Source organism: Poromitra crassiceps (assembly GCF_964638095.1).
Source record: "Poromitra crassiceps genome assembly, chromosome: 17".
NCBI classification, from domain to species: Eukaryota; Metazoa; Chordata; class Actinopteri; order Beryciformes; family Melamphaidae; genus Poromitra; species Poromitra crassiceps.
In genome coordinates, this window is record NC_139635.1 from 16,414,244 (window position 1) to 16,431,796 (window position 17,553).

Here is a 17,553-nt window from a genome sequence, read left to right on the forward strand (position 1 = left end):
ATTTAGTCAGTAGCTGCCTGTACTAAGTCGTTGTCAGTGAGTTTTGGGTCGGGTGTCGCCAGGTTACTGCAGGCAGATAACAAGCTCAGCTCCACTCAGCTGCTGCTACTGTGCCTGTCTGCGCTGTGACACGCTCTTTCTATCTCTCTCTCTCTCTCACTCGGTGTGTGTGTACCTGTCTGCGCTGTGACACGCTCTCTTTATATCTCTCTCTTTCTCGTCTCTCTCACTCGCTCCCTCCGAGGGGAAAGAGCGAGTGGAGGGGCCCTCCGCCCTCCGTCAGTCCCCTCTCTCTCACTCGATGTGTGTGTGTGTGTGTGTGTATCGAATTACAGTCCGCACCTCAGCCCGCCTCCGCTCGCAGCTTGCTTTCGGGCTCCTCCACAACTCTCTCTCCACGGTCCGTTGTTTCGTGGTCTAGCTCTGGGCTGTTCCTGCTCTCTTTGATGCTCAAAATTAGGCTGAGGCCCATCATATGCATGTGCATAAACATTTTCTACCTCCTCTTCCTCCTGAAAACCGGCGTTAGCATCCATAGTGTGTGACTGACAGCCCTGACCTAAGTGACGACAGACAGAGGGACAGATGGGCATGCCTGGCGACTCCCCTTTCTTGCGTGACAGCTTTGGGGTCCAATATTTCAAAATAAAAGCACAATAAGTAAAACGACCCCAGAAGTCACTGTAGTGTATATGTAAGTGTCTTAATGTGAAAATCCAGTTCCTCCATAATTCACCTACACATTGACTGATTGGGGTCTCTAACCTGCACCATGCTCTTTAAACCTCATGCTTTGATATCTTATTTAGATTCATACACCTCTCTCTAGTCCTGTCGCAGCCATAATTCACTGCCACATCTCCAGCTGGTTCAGAATAGCATCTAGGATTTTAACCGTTGGTGAGATAACATAATCATATCCCCAATTTATCATCTCTCCACTGGTCACCAGTTAGATGTATTAGAATTAAAATTAAAATTTCACTTGGCACATTTAAAGCATTTTTGCTGCTGAATTGCACTACTGTTAGTTCCGGATGTGTTGAGATGTTTGAGTCTGGCTGATGTTCCCTCAGTCTGGACTCAAGACAAAAGATGATATTGCCAGTACCATCCTGAGTGCTTAGTTTTTATCACTCAGGAACTTTGACAATGAGCAGGCAAGGTTGCCATTCGGGCAAGTTTGACCGGAAGGGGAAACAAAATCATTATGGGGTTCATAGCTGAGTGTAACATCGGCCAGTATCCGCCATCAAAGGCATTTATTCGGGTCAGGAGCCGTAAAGATGACTTAATTTACACAAATGCCATTTCCTCCGCTTTCTGCTCACTGACTGGTGTTTTTGGTGAAAATGACCTACATTCAGGTGCATGGCCGTAGCTAGCTATGAGGACGGGGAGGTCCAGACCTCCCCTAATATTTCAGAGAAAAAAATAAAACAATCTGCATGGAAAAGCATGAAAAACATGGGATCTCTTTTATTTTGAAACGAAAGGCAGGTCAGGCAGGAAGTCATCTGACGCCGCGTCCGCGGTAACTTGATTCTGAGAGAGCAGCAGCATGGTGGTGAGTGATGACTCTCTGTCTGCCTGGCGAGATAATTGAAGGTGAGCGAGCTGCGAGACAGTGAGCGAGTGAACGACAGACAGTGAGTGACACTGACAGATTTTTTAGCAACAACCAAGAAAGTAAGTGTCTAGTCTGTCTCTTGAGTAATGTTACCTGTGTGACACGTTGGGATGCTACTGGCTAATCATGCATGATGCCAATTGCCAAGCTCCCGAAGTCAGGTATGCAGGTGGCTATATGCATGGTTTCAGTTTCATGACCCAATAAGTAACAAAAAGAGGTGGTGTAAAGTTAAAAACAACATAATATATTTTATTTTATTTTTCAAACGTTCCTATCAGGAATAAATAAATGTCCCTCTGTATGTTTTTTTTTATTATCGATGATGACTTTGTGTGTTGTGTACGGCTTGGGTTGTGTACCTGTGTTTGTAGGTGTCATTTTGATATGAATTTGGCTAAAACAGTTTGTGTTTGTTAGTTACAATTATGTTGACAGGAGAGCTGAGCAGGTGGTGACATGAAAGAGAATATACTGAATAATGACATCACAACAGTATAATCCTAATGTTGATTTAAAATTATATATTACTCTAAATATGGCTAAAAAAGGGGGAAAAAAACCCTCAACTTTTTTTTCGGCGGCGCCCTGACGGGCGCCACCGAATCCGCCTCCCCTTGCTGGACCTCCCCTATTTCGGAACTCTGGCTACGGCCCTGTTCAGGTGTCGATAACTAAAGAACGGATGAAGGTAGAATCAAACTTTTTATTTTTCATATGAAAGTCGAGGCTCTCTTCTTTCTTTTTCTTTACGTAGTCATAGAAGAAAATATTCTGTGGGTCTTGGAAGATTTATGAAAATTATTTTAAAAAAGAACCTGGCGGTGGCTAGTGACTTTTTCTGAAAAACTGTGGCGGAGAAGGAGTTAAGTAAAGGACTTGTCACATTCTGTCACAAATTGAGTCAAAAGCTGAAATGAAAATACAAACCAGATCTTAACTTTTACAGTTTTTGCATTATCATAACTAATTTCAGAGCAGTGTACTAATGAGGAAATCCAGCACATAACACTTTTTAAACAAGGAGTTTAGACTCAGAGCTAGGATCTATTTCTAAAGTTTACAACAGGAATCCTCAAGAAGAAAACAATAACAATATGGCTGAGATATGGCTGAAAATGATTAAAATATTCATATTGACATTGTGTTTTATCACCATTATGCAAAAACACTATTTCTGTCTAGTTTAAAGGGTTAGTTTTGTTCCTGAATAAAGGTTGAACTGATCACAGTCAACTTTCATTTAACTTTCTTTTATTAGCAGAATAAAAGAAGCAGGAGTGAGACTGTTTTTCAGTCTTACTTTTCAGCACTATAACCTTATATAAGTAAGGGTTCATGCACGCCAAGGTGTCCATTATCACTTTTTAAGGGACGACGCGAGAAGCGTGAACCGGTCCGAGGCGCCAGCAAATGTCTGTGTTCAGACATTTGTTGTTTCTGTTTGTAGCCATCATGTTAGTGAACAGGGTTAGTTAGTAACTGACTACATGGGATTACATAATCAGATTATGAAAAATAAGTAACTATAATCAGCCCAGATTACATTTGGAAAATGTGTAATCAGAGTATAGTTTCAAAAGGAGTGACACTACCACCAAGGTACTGAGAAAGGTAGTTAAGCTAAATAGCTTCACTACTTGTAGCAAGCCATTGCCCAACACTGATCATTAGGAAAATCTGGCCCAGTTAGGTCACTCGCAAGGGTGCTCTTTACACTTCCTGAAAGATTCAGCCCGATCACACGTAAAATGGCATAGCTGTGGTCGAACACAATTATGTTCACAGGACAGACAGACAATTCACATTCTTATTATATAATTATTCATAGTAGTAGTAGCAGTAGTATTAGTGTGCTGTGTATGTTTTGATTGGGATGCTTATAAGCTCTGATTATAATTACTGATCTTTAATAACCTCCTGGACCTCCTGGACCCTCTGCAGTCCGGTGTCAAGGCCTCTCACTCCACTGAGACAGCTCTTCTTGCTGTCACAGAGGCCCTTCACACTGCTAAGGCCTCATCCAGCTCATGACCAGCTCAGTGGCCTTGTGGTCTGAGTGTCCGCCCTGAGCCTGGGAGGTCGTGAGTTCGATCCCCGGCCGAGTCATACCAAAGACTATAAAAATGGGACCCATTTGCCTCCCTGCTTGGCACTCAGCATCAAAAGGGTTGGAATTGGGGGGTTAAATCACCATGGGATTCCCGAGCGCGGCGCACGCTGCCGCTCACCGCTCCCCCAGGGGATGGGTCAAATGCGGAGAACAAATTTCACACATTGTGTGACAATCAGTGGGACTTTACTTTACCTTTACTTTACCTATCCCTCTCCTCTGTTCTTGTCCTCCTTGACCTGTCTGCTGCCTTCGATACAGTCAACCACCAAATCCTTCTTTCCACTCTGTCTGACCTCGGCATTTCAGGTTCTCCACTCTCCTGGTTTGCTTCCTACCTCTCGAACCGCTCATACCAGGTCTCATGGAGAGGGTCCCTCTCCAGATCCTGTCCTCCTACCACTGGTGTCCCGCAGGGCTCAGTCCTGGGCCCCTTACTTTTCCTTCTCTATATCAGATCTCTTGCCTATGTGATCTCTTCTCATGGCTTTTCTTATCACTGCTATGCTGATGACACCCAGCTTTTCCTTTCCTTCCCCCCCTCCGACACTCAAATCGAGGCCCGCATCTCTGCATGCCTCAAAGACATTGGCGACTGGATGTCTGCCCACCACCTCAAGCTCAACCTTGGTAAGACAGAGCTACTCTTCCTCCCAGGAAAAGACTGCCCTCTCGCAGATCTCTCCATCTCCATTGACAACACCACTGTACTTTCCTCCCAAACAGCTAAGAACCTTGGGGTCATCCTTGACAACCAGCTGTCTTGCTCTGCCAACATAGCTGCTACAGCACGCTCCTGTAGGTTCTCTCTCTACAACATCCGCAAAATCCGTCCCTTTCTCACAAGAGAAGCGACTCAACTCCTGGTCCAGTCTCTTGTCTCCTCCCGCCTGGACTACTGCAACGTGCTCCTGGCCGGCCTACCTGCCACTGACATCCGACCGCTTCAGCTCATTCAGAACGCTGCAGCCCGTCTGGTATTCAACCAACCCAAATTCTCTCACGTCACTCCCCTCTTCCAGGAGCTCCACTGGCTTCCCATCTCGGCCCGCATCAAATTGAAGACACTGGTACTGGCCTACAGGGCAGTACACCAGTCAGCTCCCCTGTACCTGCAATCCATGGTCAGGTTCCAAACCTCTCAGCGCTCCCTTCGCTCCTCCACCAGTGCAGGTAGCCTCGCCCCTCCTTCGCTACGGGCGCTCAAAAGTCGCTCATCCCGATCTCGACTCTTCTCGTCCCTGGCACCTCAATGGTGGAACGAGCTTCCACCTTCGGTCAGGACAGCTGAATCACTGCCGATCTTTCGGAAAAGACTAAAGACACACCTTTTCAGGCTCCATCTGGGCCCTTCTTGATCTAACTTCGTTCTCTCTCTTTCCTTATTAAAAAAAAAAAAAAAAAAAAAACTAACCTAAACTTGTACCACTAACCTAAACTTGTACCACTGTTCCTTCAGAAGTTGTAGTTGTCATAGACTGTGCTCCATAGTTGATTGCTCTATTGCTGACAAAAAATGTGTTATTGTAAGTCGCTTTGGATAAAAGCGTCTGCCAAATGACGTAATGTAATGTAATGTAATCAATCATATTATCCTTCACCACCCAATAATATCAATAACCATTTAATTCATTAAATCTGTGATCACAGACTTTCTGGCTGTGAACTCTCAGAGACTCATTGTGAAATCCTGGCCTCCACTCATCTGAGAGAGCTGGACCTGAGTAACCGCAAGCTGCAGAAGTCAGCAGTGAAGCTGCTCTTTGCTCGACTGGAGAGTCAACACTGTAAACTGGAGACTCTCAGGTAAGACCATGCAGTTTACTTTTTTCTCAATTAATTTGACAGATTTCTCCAACTAAGGTGGGGCGGCTGTGGCTGAGGAGGTAGAGCGCGTCGTCCACCAAACAGAAGGTCGCTGGTTCGATCCATGGCTCCTCCAGTCTGCATGTCGAAGTGTCCTTGGGCAAGACACTGAACCTCAAATTTACCATTTAAGGTCTAGTCAAGTCAAGTCAAGTTTATTTGTATAGCCCTAATTCACAAGCATGTCTGAGAGGGCTTCACAGAAAATAAGTCTAGCTAATTCTAGCTCACACAACAGTAACAAATTACAGTAGTAATGATAACACATTGAACAATTGATAGAGAAATAGAGAAAATAGAGCAGAGGAGAGAGCAGAAGAAGGGACGGAGAGCAGGGGGAATGTGAGAGAGGAGAGAGCATGAAAGTGATGAGGTGGGGAGGGAATGGGAAATGTTGGGTAGTATAGGAGGTGGGGAAGGAGCAGGGGAAGGGGGAGAGAGGAGAGCAGGAGAGGGGAAGGGGGAGGGATGAGGCAGGCAGGGAGAGCAGGGGGAGTATGAGAGAGTATAAGGAGAGAACAGGGTAAGGAGGGCTAGCTGACACAACAGTAGCAAATTACAGTAGTAATAATAACACATCGAACAATCATATGATAGAGAAATAGAGAAAATTTGGAAATATAGGATAGAATGGGTAGAATGGGTGCCATGCTTTAGAGTAGTGGTGGAATAGTGGGAGAGGATAGAATGGGTGCCATGCTTTGGAGTATAATGGGTGCCATGTTTTAGAATAGTGGGGGAATAGTGGGGGAGGAGAGATCAGGAAGGGGAGGAGGTGGGGAGGGTGCAGGGGAGGGAGAGCAGGGGGAATGTGCGAGAGGAAAGAGCAGGAAGTGGCAGGGAATGGGGAATGTTGGGGAGGAGAGGAGGAGGGGAAGGAGCAGGGGAAGGGAGAAAGAGGAGAGAGCAGGAGAAGGGGGGGGAGAGCGGGGGGATGTGGGGGAGGAGAGAGCATGGAAAGAGAGGAGGTGGGCAGGGAATGGGAAATATGGGGGAGGAGAAAACAGAGAGGGAGATATCGGGAAGGAGCAGGGGAAGGGGGAAAGAGAAAGATAATTGGTGCCATGCTTTAGAATAGAATGGATGCCATGCTTTAGAACAGTGGGGAGGAGAGTTCAGGAAGGGGAGGAGGTGGGGAGGGAGAGCAGGGGGAGTTAGAGAGAGAGTATGTGGAGAGAACAGGGAAAGGAGGGGATGCCATGCTTTAGAGTAGAATGAGTGGCATGTGTGAGAGGGGAGAGAGCAGGAAAAGGGGGGAGAAAATCAGACAATCTGACTACTCTAGACATTAACCAGAACTAACTAGGGCACATGGAATCTAGCTAATCTACAGCCTAGTCTGGCCTGTCCTATTCTGCTCTAGTCTGATTTTAGCCTGAACACTATAGCCTGAAACATCTACAGCCTATAGTTAGGCTGTAGCTAATCTATCACCTAAGCACAGACCTTAGGTCTCTCAAAATAGTCTCTCTCAGGCCACTACTCCTGACTCTGTGAAGGTTGACCGTGAAAGTTTTACATTGGGATTTCAGGCTTTTAGTCTCATCAAACTTCATATACACAACTAGTGTACTGGATCTTAGCACTGCATTTGACTATGTTGACCACTCAATTTTATTGGACAGACTGGAAAACTGGGTTGGGCTATCGGGTACGGTCCTCCAGTGGTTCAAGTCCTATCTTCAAGACAGGAAGTACTTTGTCTCCATTGGCAATTACACATCTGACCTAACTAGGATGACTTGTGGGGTGCCTCAAGGATCCATTATGGGGCCCGTTCTCTTCAACCTTTATATGCTCCCTCTAGGCCTAATTATGCAAAAAAAACAAAGTAGCCTATCATAACTATGCAGACGACACTCAGTTGTATATAACTCTTTCCTCGGCTGACTATGCCCCCATAGAATCATTGTGCCAGTGCATTGATCAAATAAATAACTGGATGTGCCAGAATTTCCTACAGCTAAACAAAGACAAAACAGAGGTGATCGTCTTTGGCCCCAAAGAACAAAGGCTTAAAATCACTGTACGCCTTGAGTCTCTATCCCTGAAGCCTAAGGATCAAGTCAAAAATCTTGGCGTTATTATTGATTCCGATCTCAACTTTAACTCCCACATTAAGTCAATTAGAAAGTCTGCTTTTTATCATCTTAAAAATATAGCAAGAAGTAGGGGATACATGTCCAGACAGGATCTAGAAAAACTAATGCACGCCTTCATTTATAGTAGGTTAGACTATTGCAATAGCCTTTTTTCTGGTCTCTCCAAAAAAGAACTTAGGCAACTTCAACTCATTCAGAATGCTGCTGCTAGAGTTCTAACGAAGACTAAGAAAGCTGATCATGTCACTCCAGTTCTTAAGTCCTTACACTGGGTGCCAGTGTGTCATAGAATAGATTTTAAAATACTGTTATTAGTCTATAAATCACTTAATGGCCTAGGCCCAAAATACATAGCTGAATTGCTCCCACGCTACGAACTGTCTAGAACTCTTAGGTCAACAGGGTCCAGCTTATTAATTGTCCCTAGGATCAAATCAAATCATGGGAAGGCTGCATTTACCCACTATGCTTCTGCTAGCTGGAACAAATTGCCTGAAGACCTCAGATCTGCCCCAACCTTACTTACTTTTAAAAATAGACTAAATACTTTTATGTTTACCGTCGCTTTTAACTGCTGACAGCTACTATGCAAACCCAATGAGTCCTCTATAAGTTCTTAGCTCTTTCTGCAACTGCTGCTCCTGTTGCTTAATGCACTTTTTATACTCTTTTTTAAAGTTTTGTTGTGATGCTTTTAAATGTCCATTTTATTATCTTCTTTTCTTTTATTTTCCTGTCAACCATTTTATGTGATGAATTGCCTCTGTGTATGAAATGTGCTATACAAATAGACTTGACTTGACAGCAATTGATCTTAAACCTCATGCTTTGATATCTTATTTAGATTCATACACATATATACATATGAAGACATGCATATATCTTCGCAAAAGAGGTAATTTAGCGTTTGCGCTCGTTTAACGCCGTTTGCAATGCAAATTGGGGGCGTGCACAAGCGCATGCCTGTTATAATTGTACTGGGCATAGGCGTGCCACATGCCAACGCAGGCATTTCAGCACAAACATGTGGGGATAGATGTCATTATCCTATCGTCAGCAATGTGCAATTACTTTGCGCTAAGAGCTTTTAAAAGCACCTCTTACGCGCTAAATACCAAGCTGCGCTTGAGCGCACCACAATTCCCAGCGCAGTACAGAGTAAAATTCCTTTTGGATATGTCACTACGCACAGCCTTGCCACGCAAGGACATCAAATTCTGCTGCTAAAATTTGTCATTAGCAGATAATTCAGTGAGGCATCAACTATAACTCACTGAGAAACTTTTATCACACCGCAAAGAGGGAAATTAATTGAGAAAACTTGTTGGACAATGGACATAGGCTATTCACCTTCACCTATGCCATAACCCAGAGGTTTGTTGGCACCACAGACGATCTGTCAACAAGCTGTCTCCATCTCTCTCTGTCCTCAGCACAAGTGAGTCCACTCTATTACGCATGGAGACATCTGCCTCCATTGGTCAATGTCAGCTGAGACCTTCCATCTTATTTCTTAAATGCTTTATAAGGCATAGTCTTGAGTTTAGATGAGTTCACACAAAATACTTAACTTGTCTAGCAACCACCTTAAGCAATCATGAGTTTGAGTATCAATAAGTGTTTATAAACCATCTATTAACACACTCACTAACTAAATCATATGTAGAACTGTACACATAAATGCACATACATATAAATACTTGTTTAATCATTTACTTACACTTTCTAAATGACCTTATGAACCATTAACAACTCCTAAATAAAGGGTTTGTAATTGATATACCGTATTTCCTCTATTAGTGGCCTCTACTCAATTACTGGCCTCTACTCTAATATAGGACGGGGGCACGGCCCGCACGGACAAATACAGGGCCCTCCCTCAATACAGGCCGGGTCAAAAAAAAAAACGAAGGAGCAAAAACTACAGTGAATACGGTACTGTAAAACACAACGCATCTACCGTGTGACGTAACCGGACGTAACGCAGAGACCAAACGAACCAGACGAAAGTTTGACGTTAAGTTTAAAGAGAGCGCTGTGCAATATACAGCGGAACATTTGGTACAGTGTGATGTGGAATCAGCCCTTCAAGCAGAGCCTGCACGATGCCTACGACGAGTGGATAGCTGGGGACGCACTCCGACGCAGATTAGCAGTACACAGCTGGAGGTGGAAACCTAAAAGCGCCTGCTCGACGCCTGCTTGTGGACTGGGTGATCGCCGCCTGGGACAAGCTGGACAAGGATCTGATCACAAAGTCCTTCCAAGTTTGTGGACAGTCTGTGAAAACTGACGGGAGTCAAGACAATCTCATCCACTGATCCCCCCGCTGCCCCCCGCCTCCTCCTATACACACAGAGCCTGCTGATCTCTCCGTGTGCCTGTCTGTGCCCCGCCTGCCTCCTCCTATACACACAGGAGGAGGACGGGAGGCTCTCGCCCAGCTGCGTTAAAGCGGGACCAAGAGAACAGACAGGCAGCCGATGAGGAAGATGAAGAGGAACTGGTCAACAATGAACTTGTTCTGGATGATGTTGATGATGATGATGCGGAGGATACCGACATACTAGATGAGGAGGAGGAGGATACTGAGTGAGTGAGTGACCACCAATATTTATTTGCGTTGTTTGGTTTTATGCAATATTTTGCAATAAAAGTCATGAAAATAAAGGAGTATGTCCATGAGAGTTTAATATTAAGAAATAAAGGCCTCACTCGATTACTGGCCTCTGCTCTAATATAGGACGGGGGCTCTCTGCGGCTCAGTAAATACAGGCCCCGGTTACTATTAGCGGAAATACGGTAATACTTATTTATAAATGGTGAATCTATCATTTACCAAGTATGATAATACAATCATTAAACACATTACAGATGAGGTTATTAATCAGGAATAAAACATTTATAACTGTGTTTATGAGTTACTTACTCATGCTTAGTAATGCATGAATAATGCTTTGTAAATGATGAAGTCATGATGAATTAAGTATTTACTAATGATGTATTAATGCTTATAGTGTATAGTTATTATAAAGAATAGAATAATATCAGCTTTAGATTTAGAGTCCCACAGGCTCGGCTGAACAGAATAAGAAACTATTTTGTTTGCCAGTCTCTCAAGCTGCTAAATCAGTCTAGGTAGGGACTTTGTTTTTATTTTTATTTTTCTTGTAATGTATGTATTCCCATCTGATGTCATACATGTTGAAGCACTTTTTGTTCTACTGTCTGTTCAAATGTGTTTTTTTGTATTGATGAGGAACAGTGTCTTGGGACGCAACACAAATTTCAGACTTGTCCGACAATAAAGTGAAATCAAATCAAAATCGAATCAAAATTTAATAAAGAAAGCCCTTTAATTATTTTTTTTGCCATTGAGGTGTCAAACAGCTCACGTGACTGTTGTCTAATCAAAGTTCCATAAAGGATGAAAGTTGGATAATCACTCACAGACACATCAGCTCAGACATTTCTTTAATAGACCAATAATCTCATTTGTAGCCTATAGCAGCTTTCTGATGAATGCTGCTTCACAACATGAACACGTAGCAGACAGCAGATACTGGAAAAACAATAACTTGTTCTACATTCATGAGGTGGATGAGGCTCATTAGAGGTTGACATAATGTAGATGCATTAAACATTAATCTGAACTTTGTTAAATGTTTTTATGTGGATACAATGTGAGTTAAGACCATTGTCATCCTGTGTGGGAGGAGCCTCAATGCTCAATGCTTCACAGTTCTTGGAGTAGGCTATGTGGTAACCTTTCATTGGCTGTGTGTTGATGATGTAATAACCATGCCCCACCAATGAGAGACTTGCTTTATTCTGTGGTGGGAGTACTGACCGTGCTTTTACCATTTTAGCCCCTACCCTTTGGAAGCAACTCCCCCTTTCTGTTAGGTCTGCTGTTTCTTTGAGCTGTTTTAAATGTTCCCTAAAAACCCACCTCTACAGGCTTGCCTTCTTATAGATTTTTATCTCCTGTTTTATCCATTTCTTTCTGGCTTGTTTCTTTATTCATTGTCACTTTTATCTCTGTATTGTATTATGTTGTTTTTATCATGTTACTTGGTTCATATGTAGGGGTGTCACAATATATCGTCCCACGAAATTTCGCGATAGTAAAACGTCACGATATGTATCGTTGAGATGAAATCTCATATCGCAAAAAAAAAAAAAAAAAATCAAAAAATAGACTAAGAAACGTCTTTGTTTGTTGAAGTTCAATGTGTGGAAAGTAGTTCAGTTGAACAAGTCTCTGAAGAGACACACGAGAAGTTATACAGGAGAGAAACCATTCAATTGAGTTTCTGGCAAAACTGTTTACTTGACAGGAAAAACTGAAGATGCATAAAAAATAGACTAAGAAAAGTCTTGTTGTTTGAGTTTGAAGAAAAACTGAAGATGCATAATGAGAATTTATACTGCTGAGAAACCTTTTAGTTCAAAGTAAATCTAAGTGACGGTGTAACTCATTCTATTTCAAGATAAGCCTTATCTCCAATCTCATGTTTTTTCTAGTTGTTATTGTAATAACAATTTCCCACAACAGCATGTTTTGTATTTGTGCATTTCAAATAAAATACTACTTTTCCAGTCATATATTGTCATTATTCAAGTTTAAAAAAATATTGTTAAAATCGTATCGTATCGTATCGTTATCGTGAACCCAGTATCGTGATACGTATCGTATCGTGAACTGAGTGTATCGTGACACCCCTATTCATATGTGAAGCACTTTGTAACCTTGTGTTTTAAAAGGTACTATATAAATAAAGCCTTACCTACTTACTTACTTAAAGGATGGGTTTACCGATGGGAAATATGAATATATATTAATTCTTAAAAAATCTTAAATTTCGAATCCGTTGAAATTTTTGAAATTGCTTGTTCACAGCCAGAGAAAAAAATAAATGAAAAAAAAAAAAAAAAAAAAAAAAAAAAATATTGGGCCAGGTGACGCGTTTCGCGTCGAAACGCGTCACCTGGCCCATTTTTTTTTTTTTTTTTTTTTTCATTTTTTTTTCTCTGGCTGTGAACAAGCAATTTCAAAAATTTCAACGGATTCGAAATTTAAGATTTTTTAAGAATTAATATATATTCATATTCCCCATCGGTAAACCCATCCTTTAAACCAGTCACTTGCTGTACACCCTGTTTGACTCTGAAGAAGACATTCTCTCTGTGTTCAGAAATGTGTTGTTTCTGTGTATAGCTATCATGTTAGTGAACAGGGTTAGTTAGTAACTGACTACATGGGATTACATAATCAGATTATGAAAAACAAGTAACTATAATCAGCCCAAATTACATTTGGAAAATGTGTAATCAGAGTATAGTTTCAAAAGGCGTGACACTACCACCAAGCTACTGAGAAAGGTAGTTAAGCTAAATAGCTTCACTACTTGTAGCAAGCTACTGCCCAACACTGATCATTAGGAGAATCTGGCCCTGTTAGGTCACTCGCTCTTTACACTTCCTGAAAGATTCAGCCTCTTTAATGAATCATATTATCCTCCACCACCCAATAATATCAATAACCATTTAATTCATTAAATCTGTGATCACAGACTCTCTGGCTGTGAACTCTCAGAGACTCACTTTGAAATCCTGGCCTCCACTCTGAAGTCCAACCCCTCCCATCTGAGAGAGCTGGACCTGAGTAACAGCAAGCTGCAGGAGTCAGCAGTGAAGCTGCTCTCTGCTGGACTGGAGAGTCCACACTGTAAACTGGAGACTCTCAGGTAAGACCATGCAGTTTACTTTATTCTCAATTGATTTGACAGATTTCTCCAACTAAGGTGGGGCGGCTGTGGCTCGGGAGGTAGAGCGCGTCGTCCACTGACCAGAAGGTTGCGATCCCCGGCTCCTCCAGTCCACATGTCGAAGTGTCCTTGGGCAAGACACTGAACCCCAAATTGCTCCCGATGGCTGTGCCAGCACCCTGCGGGGCAGCTTGCCACCTTCGGTGTGTGAATGGGTGAATCTAGGCACATTGTAAAGCGCTTTGGATAAAAGCGCTATCTAAATGCAGTCCATTTACCATTTAAGGTCTGTGCTCTCAAAATATTCTCTCTCAGGCTGACTCTGTGAAGGTTGACCGTGAAAGTTTTACATTGGGATTTCAGGCTTTTAGTCTGATCAAACGTCATATACACAGCAATTGATCTCAAACCTCATGCTTTGATATCTTATTTAGATTAATGCCCCTCTCTCTAGTCCTGTCGCAGCCATAATTCACTGCCACATCTCGAGCTGGTTCAGAATAGCAACTAGGATTTTAACCATTGGTGAGATAACATATCCACAATTTATCATCTCTCCACTAGTCACCATTTAGATATATTAGAATTCATATTGAAATTTCACTTGGCACATTTAAAGTTTTTTGGTGCTGAATCACATACTGTTAGTTCCGGATGGGTTGAGATGTTTGAGTCTGTCTGATGTTCCCTCAGTCTGGACTCGAGACTAAATATGATATTGCCAGACCCCATCCTGAGTGCTTAGTTTTTATCACTCAGGAACTTTGAAAATGAGCAGGCAAGGTTGCCATTCTGACAAACGCGCCCCCCCCCCCCCCCCCCCCCCCGCTTCCCCCCACCATCTCACTTCCTGCTCTCTTTGGCTAGCTAGGTGTATGCTGCAGGGAGTTACACTATCAGAGCCTAGCTGCCATATTGAACTCTGTATCTATTTGTATTCATTCTCAATAATCTGTTTACATGAATTGGTTGACTGTGATTATAGTATGTATATATATAAAAAAAAACATTCCCTTATATGTTCATGTCTATTGAGGCTGAATGGCTGTCAGCTGTCAGAGAGAAGCTGTGAAGATCTGGCCTCAGTTTTCAGCTCCCAGCCCTCTAGTCTGAGAGAGCTGGACCTGAGTGACAATGATGTGCAGGATTCCGGAGTGGAGCTGATCTCTGCTGGACTGAGGAGTCCACTCTGTAGACTGGAGACTCTCAGGTCAGGATCACTGTTACTGTTCAACAGACCATTTACATTCTGCTTTACATGCAGATTATTGCCAGTGACAATAGCTGACCTCTGTAGGATTTTCCTGCTCATGTGATTTTTGGAAGCTACCAACAGATACCAGATACCAACATTTATCGGTTTCTATCCTCTGAAAGAATATTTCATGACCTTCTTTCCTTACTTCCTCTATTAACTCATTCTCCATCATTGGTGTCATGGAACGTCATTTGAGAGACAACGCTTCCCCGCCATTGACGTCGTCGGACGGCAATAAGTGTTTTCAGCGTCATGCGATAGATGTCTCTCTTACTCACCTTGTGAAATAGTACAGCAGGTCTAAAGGTGTACAGGATCGACCACAATTGTCTAACAAAACCAGGAAGCAGAAAAAAGCAACAATCTCCCATCAGAAACGGTCCATAGCACAGCTCCATGGCATGGCTCAAATGCTGGTCCAGCAGCTTCTATTGATACGTGATTGGACTCCATTACAGCGGGGGGGGGGGGCAGCCTGTCACTCAAACGTGAAGGATTTTGTTTTCACCACGCAACCTGCACACAACAAGTCACTTGTCCACAGGAAATAGTAATCCAGTTCCTAAACTCTTGACGCCGTGTACATTTCAGCCAGTAAATTGATCCGGACATAGGCTACATAGACCAGTGGTTCCCAACCTTTTTTGTGCCGTGTACCCCTTGAGCTGTTTTGCCCTGCCAAGTGTACCCCCTGACAGCGTGTTGATGATTCTCCCAAATTTGTTCTATTAATCTCATTCAACTTTTACTATCCAACACAACTGACTATTAAATTAAAACAATATTAAATTAAAATCATTTTGAATGACTCCCCTTTAATACAAATAGCTATACACTTATTGAGAATTATTAAAATATTATATATAGCCTATATAGAGATAGATATATTCAGACTCACACAGTAACAGTTTCAACTATTTTTATTCAGTCACTTGGCACCTTTAAAAAGACACCTGAGCTAGTTTGTCTTTCATAAGCTTTGACAGTTCTGGGGGCAGCTGTTACCAGGCAAAATATCACACAAGATAAGTAGATCCAAAAAGCTAAAGTTCAAATCAGTGCACATCACAGTCCTTTGATTTTCCCCGTCATTGCAGCTGCGCCATCGGTACAGATATGACTACAAGATTTCCACTCCAGATTGTTGTCTTTAAAAAAGCTGTCTATAATCTGAAATATTTCCTCGCCAGTTGTCTTTCCTACAAGCTTCTTGCAAAACAAAATATGTTCATTTATGTCCGACATGTCTTTATAACGAGCAAATGCCAGCAGCTGGGCTTCCCCACTGACATCGGTCATTTCATCTAACTGCAAAGCGAATTGACCTGTTTGCTTTATTTTATTCACAACTTGTCCAACAATATTGATTAGACATATCATCGATCCGACGAGAGACTGTGTTGTTTGACAATGGAACTGTTTTGAGAGTGTCTGCTGCCGATCATAGTTTCAGCTAACATCAGGGCTGCAGGAAGCATCAGATCCTCAACGATTGAATGAGGCTTTTTTGATTTAGCCACAAGCAGTGACACAGAGTACGACACCTCCAGTGCTTTGCTTGAAACACTTGTAGCTTTCTTCATTGTAGCCCGACTCGACTTGAACTCTGAGAGTTTTCGAGTGAAAAAGTAATTCGTCTTACCAAGACATGCTGCGTGTTTGGTGCTCTTGTGGCATTGCAGATGAGCTGGCTTCATTTAATTATTTGCCAGGACTTCGCCACAGAAAAAACACTGTGGCTGCGGTGGATCCGCTGAGGTACAGGTAAATCCATACAAAATGTATTTTGCATTGAACAGCCGCGGTTTAGACCTGGCCTCCCTTTTCCTTTTTTCACTTGGCTCGCCTGAACCGAAATCCGGATCAGCCGGGCGTTTGAGCCAGGCATAGTGGGAGCTATTGTTTGACCTGCAGCCAGCGTGAACGACTTCTTTTGTTTTTCACAGAGTAGAGGTGTCACAGTTAACACCTTCCAGGAAGCCGCCGGGGCTCCCCGGAACAATAGTTGCGGCGCGGAGTTTCTCTCTCTCCTCTCATCTGAAAATAAATTGTATTAATCCTCAATCTTTCCGCGTACCCCCTGCAATGTGCTCGCGTACCCCTAGGGGTCCCCGTACCCCCGGTTGGGAAACACTGATATAGACAACCAGTCATCCCCCCGCACAAGACGAACGCGCGACCCGGGTTTCCATCTCTCATAGCGGGGTGAATCTCTTTCTCGCACCGGTGTTACGGTAAAAGCTGTGCCCACGGGCAAGTTTGACCGGAAGGGGAAACAAAATTATTATGGGGTTCATAGTTGAGTGTAACACCGCAGTATCCAGTATCCGCCATTAAAGGCATTTATTCGGGTCAGGAGCCGTGAAGATGACTTCATTTACAAAAATGCCATTTCCTCCACTTTCTCGTCAGAGACTGGTGTTTTTGGTGAAAACGACCTACATTCAGGTGTCGATAACTTAAGAACGGATGAAGGTAGAATCAAACTTTTTATTTTTCATATGAAAGTCGAGGCTCTCTTCTTTCTTTTGCGATATTCAGTCTTTACGTAGTCATAGAAGAAAATATTCTGTGGGTCTTGGAAGATTTATGAAAATTATTTAAAAAAAGAACCTGGCGGTGGCTAGTGACTTTTTCTGAAAAACTGTGGTGGAGAATGAGTTAAGTAAAGGACTAGTCACATTCTGTCACACATTGAGTCAAAAGCTGAAATGAAAATACAAACCAGATCTTAACACATTGAGTGCCAGCGACGCCATATGGCGTCATTAGAAATTTACCGTAGGCTGCCAGCGACGCCAAATGGCGTCAGT

General features: G+C 42.9%; 2 protein-coding genes across 13 annotated transcripts in view; one reads left to right on the top strand and one right to left on the bottom strand.

The window, feature by feature from the left end:
• LOC310792050 (cAMP-responsive element modulator-like) overlaps positions 1-17,553 on the bottom strand; it is a 208,574-nt gene that overhangs the window by 96,772 nt on the left and 94,249 nt on the right. The window lies entirely within an intron of this gene.
• The window catches only part of LOC310792041 (uncharacterized protein), a 152,867-nt gene that overhangs the window by 73,729 nt on the left and 61,585 nt on the right, over positions 1-17,553 (top strand). For 11 of the 12 annotated variants that reach the window (XM_083653726.1, XM_083653722.1, XM_083653732.1 and 8 more), the window contains 3 exons: positions 5,394-5,549; positions 13,288-13,461; positions 14,519-14,692. In XM_083653726.1, coding sequence (XP_083509852.1) covers positions 5,394-5,549; positions 13,288-13,461; positions 14,519-14,692 — 504 coding nt within the window. The remainder of the gene's footprint in view (positions 1-5,393; positions 5,550-13,287; positions 13,462-14,518; positions 14,693-17,553) is intronic. The other variant, XM_083653729.1, reaches the window with a different exon arrangement.